This window comes from Anopheles stephensi, chromosome 2 (genome assembly GCF_013141755.1).
Source record: "Anopheles stephensi strain Indian chromosome 2, UCI_ANSTEP_V1.0, whole genome shotgun sequence".
In the NCBI taxonomy this organism is placed as follows: Eukaryota; Metazoa; Arthropoda; class Insecta; order Diptera; family Culicidae; genus Anopheles; species Anopheles stephensi.
The window spans coordinates 30,602,719-30,613,471 of record NC_050202.1 but is presented as its reverse complement, the minus strand read 5'-3'; the positions used below and the strand labels follow the sequence as shown (position 1 = coordinate 30,613,471).

The following is a 10,753-nucleotide window of genomic DNA, read 5'->3' as shown; positions in this document are numbered from 1 at the left end:
ACCAGTATATCCATCCGGCTTTGACAACCGTCAGGAAATCTGTATCGCCAAGCAGCTCAGCTAGCGTGAGGTTCATTCCCCTTCTGCACACATCGCCAAAGATAGTCCGTAGCACCCGCCGCTCGAAGATGGCGAGTGCATTGGTGTCCTCCAACAGCTTAGTCCAAGACTCGTGCCCGTAGAGGACTACCGACCGTATAAGTCTTCTGGATCTCAAGAGTCTGTGGAGCCCGTAGTAGAATTTCGCATCTTACGCTGTTGTCCGAAGTTACGATCGTGCCAAGGTAGCAGTACTCCTCTACTACCTCAAGATCGTCGCCGTCAACTAATACTCTGCTTCCGAGTCGTGCTCTATCACGCTCAGAGCCTCAATCCAATCCTATCGGCCTCGCGGTTTTAGTCGGGTGTACGGATGTTTGAAACGTTCCATAAATTCCATCAAGTGTAGCTAACCTCTTCTTCATTTTTATATAATATTAGCAATATCCTAAGTCTCGAAATTCTAGAAGTAAAAGTGATACCTTTTGCTAGGAAAGATCCTGTTCAACGAGTAACTATTACTCCTATCAGATCACCGGAGATCGTACTTCAGGATTCCAAACTTATCTTCTTCTTCTTCTGACAAGGTATTCCACTATACAGCACGAGAATCCAGCTTCCTGGGCCTTCCAGTGCTGGTTCGTGGATATGCAAACGTAAGACCTCTTTATATGTGGACCAGTAACTATGGCCATATGTCCCCATAACTGATCTCACTAAGAGCATATGAAGAAGAAGAACATAGCATAACCTTCTTACACCGAATGTACGCGTTGTATAACATCTGTATTAAAACAATTACAAATATCGGATGGCAATGAGTTCAAATGACTACAGAAAACTCAAAGCTTTCAAAGTTGGTGAAATTCGACATCAAAGATTAAATTGCCACCGACCGATTGTCCTTGGAATCCTTGAGCAGTCGGTATAACAATAATCTTATTTATAATGATTCGATAAGGCTAGTTAGAAAATTACCCAACAATTCTTGAGTCGCTTCAAACATCGTGAAAATCTTTGCGATCGATGACGATAGAAATACGAATCATTGTCACAGGTTCAGACTAACTGAGGAATGACTATACAACTACGTGGTATCATCAAGTCTAGTAAGCCAGAAATAGCAGGCTCTAAGAGCTAGAGGTCGTTAGGCCAAGTAGAGAGAGAGAGAGAGATAGCTTTATCTTAGTCATTCTCAGGTCAGAGATATCATACCTGGAATCAAAGTTTCTCATCGATTAGGACTCGCTTTTCGTTATCAGTTTCTGCAGAAGCTGAAGGGTCATTCAACGCTATTTAGTTCCAGTAATATGAACGCTCCATAACTGTTTTTAGTCTGTCTCCCTAAGTGAGTAGCTTTCGTAAAGCCAGAATAATAAGTGATCAGTCTATTTTTGGGGAGCAGTTCTTCACACGGCATCCAGACCGCCACTGTGCTGTACGCAGCACTGACTATCCACCTAGGGATAAAATCAAGCCAAGCAAAGCCAAGAAATGGCAGCTTGGGACCTTTCGTGGCTGTAGTGCCAAATAGGAATAAGAGGAAGTAGCAATAGTCTACAATTCCAACCAAATCTTCGACTGTGGAAGCCTTAATTGCGCCCAAATAAATTGTGAGTAATGCCAACAAACATGGTACAAGGATGATGATCAATTGGGTAGATTGCTAGATCGCGTACAATGATTGTTTGTAAAATCATCATTTGTTTGTCGCACTTTCTCTTAACATAATAAACCCAAACCAGGATCCTTTTCTAAAAGGATTTTAAAATATGAATCGTTTAAGCGTCAAATGTTGTACGGAAGATTTATTAACCAAAAATAGGGGCCTACCATATGAGAAAAATGCAATCCATCTTCTGTTGCTTTGTTCCCACAAGACCCACGCTTTGACAATCGCAAACCAGCGTGAGACGGGAAATTGCACCATCGAAGAAGCTTCACGAACGGAGCAAAATATGAAACCAACCACAGGTGAGACATCGATTGACATCTCCTCCAACAAAAAAAAGGCTATTGTGCTTGCTTACTGAAGAAGCATTCCATTTTCTTGCCGTACATTACCATCCGAAACCTAGTGGACAGTACGTTATTACCCACGCGATAAGTGGAGTGACCGATGGACAAAGTGGCCGCGTTATCGGCCATCAACGCACTCGAAATATGACTAACATACATTCACCGTTCCGTCTCACCGTTGGCTTCCAACTGGTCGCTGGAAACGGTCGTCTTTCCTCAACCACGGCAGCCCAGTTACTTGGTGGTTGGTGATGGTTTTGTGCCTCACAGATAGTAACAGTCATTTATTCAACCGAACAGTGCTAACGCTACTTCCCTTGTGCAGTCTTCGAATTCTTATCAACCCCGAATTGGTTGCCATTGTTCTTCTTGTCCCTGTTGTTTCTGTCTTTGCTTTTGTTCTTGTTCCTATTATTTTTCTTGGATTTCTTTTTCTCGGTAGCACTAGCGCCGCTCGGCGTTAGGCTGCCAGCGGTGCCTAGCTGATCCACAACCTCTTCCTCATCGTCGTAATAGTACTCTACCGAGCCCGAGTCCTCGTCCTCGTTAGTAGCTGGAATAGTCGCCGTAGTCGTAGGAGTAGGCATCAGCGCTCTGTTGAGGATGGTTGTGGTGGCAATCGCATTCGGGAGGGTCAGGCCGTACGTTGTCGAGGAAGCGAAAGGATCAACATTATCCGTCATAGGGGAAGATTTTTGTATGCTGTTCGCATTAGGGATGGTACTGACCTGAGCAGTCGTAGTTGTGGTAGCGGTAGTAGAGGACACGCCCGAACTTCCGCCAGCAGTACTCGCGGAAGCGATCTTGTTGCTGGCAGCGGTAGTTGTTGTGGTAGTAGTCACCGATGCGCTGGTGGATGATGCTGCAGTTGTTGACGCGGTAGTTGTTGCAGCCGTTGTAGTTGTTGTTGGTGGAGCAGTTGTCGTCGGTTTAGTCGTCGTTGTTGGAACAGTTGTGGTGGTAGTAGTCGTGGTTGCAGTCGTTGTAGGTTTAGTCGTGGTTGTTGTTGGAACAGTTGTGGAAGCCGTTGTCGTTGTCGTAACAGTGGTTGACGTAGTTGTTGGTCTAGTCGTTGTCGTTGCCACAGTTGTTGAGGTAGTGGTCGGTCTAGTCGTTGTTGTAGGAACAGTGGTGGCTGAAGTGGTTGGTCTAGCCGTTGTCGTGGAAGCGGTCGTAGGCCTCGTAGTTGTAGAGGAAGGTCTAGTCGTGGTGGACGTAGTGGTAGACATCGGTTTAGTTGTGGTTGTTGTCATTACTTTGGACGTGGTTACTGTCGATCCTCCTGGCCTTGTCGTCAAACGAATGGTGGGCTTTGTTAAGTTAATGCGACGCGTTGTCGTTCGCCTCTGCGTAGTTCTTTTGACTAATCCTGGAGGAAGCCTAGACCGCGTAGTTATTGGTCGAACCGTCCTCGGTGTGGCACGTGTGGTCGTTTTTAACTTCCGTTTCTGCTCGTTAGGTTTCACCTTGATGTAAATCTTCATCCATCCCTTGGCAATATCGATCCACGCAACCGTATTATCGTCCTCTTGAGCTTTCTTACCGTGCGCATCTACCGCATACACTGCCAATATGGCAAACGCCAACAACCCGATGGCGATCTTCATCGTCCAATGAAGATGCGTCCGCGAAAACTTGGGTAGCTTCAGAGCGGACTGCGCTTATATACGCTCATTTACATCGGGTAGGTTAATACAGTTTTAATGACATAAACGACAAACCTGAGAATAATAATTCAATTAGCCGCTCGACTGCGATGATCGTTTGTAACTGAAAAATAATATTCAGTTTGTGAAAAATTATATCCAGAGAGTTTGGCCCCGTTGGTAGGTTTGCAGTTTGATTATGATTGATCACGATCGTACCAATTAGGAGACTTGTATTAAGATTGAGGGCCTCGATGAACCTTCCACGCAAAACTAAATCCATATTAAATAGCGAACGCGATTTGCAGATCAGCTTAGGATCATTTAATTTTATCAGAGTATTCCCAAAACTCATTTAGTTGCGGTTAGACCGTCTTCTTCTTCTTTTTTATTGGCACTACAACCTCGCGAGGTCTCCGCCTGCCATTTCTGGCTTTCTGTCACTTGCTTTTACCTGTAGCAAAGTAGTCAGTCCTACGTACGGGGGGCGGTCTGGATGGGATTTGAATCCCGGTCCTGTCGTGTGAAGATCAGACGGTTAGACCAACATTTTGCAAAATGGCAAACTCCCAGCCCAATCACACCTACGTAACTAAGGTGAGCGGACCTTTGATCAGGTTCCTTTTTTTTTTTTTGTTGTACCAATCGTAATGCTCAATAACAAAAGATCCTCACTTTCTATGTACCGTGAGCTATTCAAAGATCGCGTCCGAAATTGAATGGCAAAGAGAGAGATGAGGATCGCTGCACTTCACAGCAGCATTGCCTCCGGGAAGCGACTGGCAAATGCGATCTGGCATCTTCACCATCTTGAGTATTTGGATTTGGAACGCCTAAAATAAAGAAGCTGCCTACGGGACGGCTGCCCCACGGCAGAACGCTGTAATTTATCGTGCCGTGAACTTATCGATTATTAATCGGTAAGTGGCATGAAATTAGATTGACCGGTGGTGAAGCGTAACCGCTGCCAATTGTTTCGTCTAGGAAAAGGTGTGTTTTTTGTAGGGTTTCTCACTTTCCCGCCAGTTTGCGCTGTAGCAATAATTGAAAACGTGCAACCAGCCCATCCAGCGATCGCTGACTCTACGTGCGTTGATGGTAGCTTTAGAAAGGATCGCAACTGAACCGCAATCGGGCGGCTTTTGTGTACAAGATACTTAGGGCACAATTACTGGCGATCGGGCTCATCCAAGGGATGAACAAGTAGAAAGGTTAAGCAAGATGAAAGGAGTTCGCGTTCGCAGTTCGCACCGATAGGTGAGCGGCTTGCGCAAACTGATTTCAGATGTCATGATTGTGTTGCGATTGTTGGACTGTGATTTTGTTGCAACATATATTCTTCGGAACTAGGAAGGAGTTGATGTAATTTTTGTTCAAAGAATTGTGGGAAATGAGAAAACCATTTATCCGATCTGTATTTAGCTTTGTTTTTCCTTCTATCTAAGGACATTCTGGGGACGCGCGTCCCGGGATCTTGGCATAAGGCATCTGTTTTACCAGTTGACGTCTTCTACGAGCCTCGTCCACCTGGTTTACCATTTCCGCCACCATTTCCGCCTCCGTTTCCACCCCCATTGCCACCTCCATTTCCGCCTCCATTGCCACCTCCATTTCCGCCACCATTTCCACCCCCATTGCCACTTCCATTTCCGCCACCATTGCCACCCCCATTTCCGCCTCCATTTCCACCCCCATTTCCACCCCCATTGCCACCTCCATTGCCACTTCCATTTCCGCCTCCATTGCCATTGCCACCTACATTTCCGTCTCCTGGTCTGCCCGGTGGGAAGATTAATATTGGTGCTGTTGTTGTAGGTATCGTTTTCGTTGTTGTTGACGTCGAAGTAGTGGTTGTCGTTGGAACAGGCGTTGTAGTCGTAGTCCTAGTGATGGACGGTGTTGTTGTAGCCACTGTTGTAGTTGAGGTTGGAATTGTAGTTGTAGTGATAGGTGTTGACCTTGTAGGAGCAGTCGTTGCCGTGGTGGTAGTAGTTGTAGGGGTAGTAGTGGAAGTAGTTGTCGTTGGGGTTGTAGTTGTTGTAGTAGTAGTAGTAGGAGTAGTAGTAGTCGTCATTGGAGTAGTAGTAGTTGTCGTAGGAGTGGTAGTAGTCGTTGTAGGAGTAGTAGTAGGCGTAGTAGTGGTAGTAGTAGTCGTCGTTGTGGTTGTAGTCGGTGTAGTTGTTGTACTTGGAGGCGCAGTAGTAGCAGTAGTAGTAGTTGATGCCTTTGCCGTTGTCGAGCTAGTACTCGTAGTGCTTGAAGTAGTAGAGGCGACCGTTGTTATAGGAGCTGTAGTAGGTATCGTCAAAGATGCCGTTGACGATTTCGTTGTGATAGAAGCAACCGAGGTCGTCGATGGAATCGTTGTACTCGTTGTAGGTTCAAAGGTAGTAGTTGTGGGACGTGGCGTAGTCACCGTAACACTCGTTGAAGTCATCAATCGTTTCACGGTAGTCTTGGAAGGCTTCGTAGTGCTAGTCTTTGGAGCTTTCGTTTTCTTCGAGGGCTTTGGCTTAGTAGTTTTGGTAGGTTTCTTGGTGGTGGTGGTCGTCGTTGTGGTAGTCGAGGTTATAGGCATCTTCGTAATCCGCTTCGCAATGGCAGTCTTCAATTTGTCCAGCCAATTTTTTCGCGGTGCAGTAGTTGGTGCGACATCTTTTGATTGTCCCGTTGGTCGGTGAGCTTGTACCACGTAAATGGTACAAATCATGAGAAATATAACACCCGTTGCAATCCTCATTGTTGCGGTTTTAACGACACTGCTATGACGATAAAACTGACGCAAAACTGGACGGTGGTCGATCTTTATATAATGTTTCAAAAGCTAACCTTAATTTCAATTTAATATACTTATCATCAGCGTGCGATATTAAGTAGCTTGTGGTGTTAGAATTGTGACCCGAATGGTACAATATTTCACAAGTGATAAAGTAAATGAACGGATGAATTATCGTTTACGAAATAATAAACAAATCATTTTACGGTTCATCAGCCAGCTACTTCCTGAAATCCACCACCAAGAGCCACATTTATTACCGATCGAAATTCTCTCTCTCTCTCTCTCTCTCTTTCTGATTGAAATTTCACCCATACCTGTTTGAGGATCCGGCAGCCAAATCCTGATTAATTAATTAGTTAATTGATTGCATTGCCATAATACGGATGCCGACCGAAAATAAACCTTTCTCACCCTATCCCCAACAGCCACGGAATCCGGTGTTCCGGTTTGTCCTGTTTCGGGAGAAGGCAGTGCGATGCTTTGATGTGCGAAATAAAAACTACAAACGGGAATAATTCGAACGATTGGTTCGTTCTCTTGAGCGAGGTTTTGGGTTACAGTCGAAAGGTTGACTGGCAGCTTTTCAAGCCGTATCTGATAAAGCGTCACCGATAAGCGAGTAACGATTTTATTGCTTCACCCGTCATCACGCTGGAGAAATTGTAATGCCAAGGGCTTTAGTAATTACTCAAGCGACGTACAAGCAACCGACGCAAAGTGAAATAAAAATATTTAAATTTATACGGGGCAACAAATTTAATGCACTGGGAAACACATTGACATGTTACGCGATGCTCCGAACGCATCGGTACGCCCAGCTGGTCCCAAAGCGGTTCCATACAATGTAAATAGTTAGTCGCGACCAAATCATGACCGTTACATGCGTTACACGGCGACTTGAAACACAGGTTTCGCATCACCTGTGTGTGCGGATCTAATTGCGGTTTTATTACTTCATTAAAATCACATTAACGCATGTTACGATCACGGACGGTTTCCTTCTACTAGCCACAAAAACATACAAGCAAGCAGTAAAAAAAAATCCCAGCTCAACACTAATCGTAATGTTTTACTCGGAAACAACGGATCGTACATGATTTTTATCGCGGAAAAAGCGGATAGAATATCGAACTCGATATCCTTCGCGTGGCGTACAATTTCCAAAAACTGTCCAACACAAAATGTGACCCTTCGGCAACACTCACTTCCTTCACGTTCTTGCATAATCAACTTCAAACGAGCGATCACATTGCCCTATCGCCTCCCCCCGGTACAGATTGGGATGGGAGGCTCACCTTATCGCGCACTCGCATTATGTTTGCCGGTGCTCTTAGTTTTGTTTCTATCACATCACATAATCACATATCCCATACCAGAGTGCTTGTGCTTGGCCTCTTGGTGTGCCATTGCTCTCGGTGCTATGTATCGGTTACTAGCTGCCACGTGCGTGCGATTATTAAGTAACGCCAAGATAAGCGATTCCAGCTAGCTGGTGGAAATGGAAATCGATTAAAGGGTTTTAATCTGCTTCCTTTTATTGTTGCTGCTCCTGTGCCGAGCGGTACGCTTCTGACGCACCGGGGCGTTTGTTCTTCTGTGCGTGTTGTCTATTTTATCGAATATGACGAGCCATGTTGAAAAGTGTAGGGAACGACGAATAAACTGTTTAAGTTGTTAAAAACCTGGGTTATGCCAAGTGATAGATCGTATAATGCCTCGGGTAACGGACTGCCTGTTCAATTTTTTATTCTATATCCGAATCCTTGAATTGAATATTGAGAAGATCATTGCGAATCAAATCACAGCTAGAGCGCCTAGAGTCACTATACGTGAGATATTTCATCCAGCATACTGACTTGTCTCGCTTCTCAACAAGTATGGTGGTCTGCACAAGGCAGGATCGGGGATCAAATCCCATTCAGACCACCTCCCGGTACACAAAACTGACAATCCTGCTACGGGAAAAACCAAGTCACCAGAAGAAGAAAAAGAAACCAGAAGATACTGGCTCGTCTGCAATTCGCTTTGTCCTTAAACAGTACTTACAACAATCCTCTATATCGCTGACAGTCTACCGCCGTCGTATGTCAATCAATTATCCTGGATGTGGACGCATGGTCCACATGGTTGGCCTGAAAGGACTTTACGGTAGTCCCGGACGCTTGGTAGTCCCGGTTTCATTCTCATGACATACCCTGGCGAGTCAAAATCCCTGCACGATGATGAAGATCACTTTACAGCTCGTATATCATGTCACTCAAGTGATTCTTCCTCTGTACACATTCGTAGCCAAAAGTCCTTCTGAGAATCTTCCTCTTGAACGCGTATAGGACGGTTTCGTCAGTTTTGAACAGAATCATGCCTTAGAGTCGTATGTGAGTGCTGGGACTATAAATGTTCTATACAGTCCCAGCTTTGTCCGTCGATATCTTGAGTACACCGTACCCGTAATCCGTATTTCGTATTATTCCCTCGACGAGACTCTAAAGGCCAGGCTACATGATGCGAGATGCCAAAAAGATTTCGCTAAAAAGGGGGGGATTTGCGAATTTTTTCGGTCAAAATCATCTCGGTTCATCTACCCGCGTTGTTTAGAGCACTTCATGCTATCTCTCTCTTCAACCGAAAACTACCATGGCAACGCATGGAAAGTGACAGAGAGGGCTAGAGAGAAGCGAAATCTTTTTGACGGATAGATTTCGCATAACCCCCCCTTTTAAGCGAAATCTTTTTGGTATCTCGCATCATGTAGCCTGGCCTTAACAAATTGTGTATCAGTTATCAGCTGCGTCATGGGAGCATGGCAAAATTGACTCCATAGATTATAGGTCTAAGTTTGTGTAGTAAAATGTATGGCTCGCGATATATTTGAACGCTTTGGTCTAAAAAATGTGGGCTATTTATTGATCGTGATTCTCTTTACTGTCGGCCAACTTCCATGTCAATCGTGTCGACCAGGTGCGAGTTTCCCTACCTCTCTTGCTTCCCGACAACACCTAGGCAAGTGATCCTGTTACGAGGACAAGTGTCAGTTACTTGTTCTAGTACATCACAACTTCGCTCTTGCCAATCCCGCTTTATGACATATCAACCCTTATTTATTCCAAACCGCTCGCTTAGCTGAACCTCTCTTTCATTGTGCTATCCAAATTCTTTATTACAACGTTTTAACTATTTCATCTCCTTTTCATTTTATCCTTTTATAATTGGTATCCCTTACCTGTTGGTTAGGTTAGGTGAACAGATCAAAATCAAATGAAACGCGTTCCCGAAACTTATCCAGCACTGCTGGCACGATCCTCCCCAACGCAACGCAACGTGCAGGAAGAGCGACAGCACCGTAGGAGGAGCCGCCCAGCGTTTAATCATAAATTGCAATTAACATGTATAAACGATTCAATTACCGCGCGCTCTGGTGGTGGTAGCGCACTGCAAACCCCGGGATGAAACATATAATGCCGGCCGGAGGATGCTTATCGCTGCGATGAAACCACGGACCGGGAAAACCCATTCCCTGCAGCACGAGGGAGCAAACAGCCGGGGCAATGCGTAATCGGACACTTTACCTAGTTCCCTCGTGGTGGAATTTAGCTCGCGATTTGCAGTGATCACTCCCGGCGTACGTTCACAGTTCGATAAAGCAAGACTCGTACGGCTGCGAACGGCACGATCGTCCCGTGATCGAGCAATGGGCGAGTTACCATGGCGGTGGCTATAATTGACCTGCCCATGCGCAATGTAACCGTGCCGAATTAATGTCGTGCCGTACGCCATTTCGGGACGAGATGCGCTTGGACGTGAGCTTGCGGGCAAGGGCTCATCTTTGACCCGCTTTTGACCACACTGGATGGAGGCGTTGGTGTGGTTGGATATCCCGCTGGGGACAATCACTTTCAGCACAATTAACTGATGACATGCCTTTCCTTTCGCAAAGGCGTGGTGACGAAATTGTACTATATTTAAAACAAATTAAGACAGTGTTTTAGCACAACAAACAATTTGCAATCGATTCTCCTCTTGCTCATCTAAATATTGATCCGAAAGGAATTAAAAAGAATCTTGTACAGAGCATCGAACAATTTAAATAGCCCACACGCAGCACACCACCCTCACATGGCTCTCTGGCAGGCTAAGACGAACCCATCTTCCCGCCTCATTATATCACATTAGCCGCTCGTTAATACGCCCCACATAAAAGTGAAGATGAAAGCCACCCGCATTACGTATAACGAGCCGCACAGGCTGTAAATTATCCGTGCACGTTTTATCT

At 45.4% G+C, this 10,753-nt stretch overlaps 1 protein-coding gene across 1 annotated transcript; it reads right to left on the bottom strand.

Moving 5' to 3' along the window:
* Window positions 1–2,292: 2,292 nt before the first annotated feature.
* Window positions 2,293–6,471, bottom strand: LOC118507385 (mucin-2-like). Its single transcript, XM_036045838.1, has 2 exons — window positions 5,241–6,471; window positions 2,293–3,721 (listed from the first exon to the last, which is right to left on the bottom strand). Exons 1-2 carry the CDS (start codon window positions 6,442–6,444, stop codon window positions 2,367–2,369), a joined length of 2,559 nt encoding a protein of 852 aa, XP_035901731.1. The 5' UTR covers window positions 6,445–6,471; the 3' UTR covers window positions 2,293–2,366.
* Window positions 6,472–10,753: the final 4,282 nt, after the last annotated feature.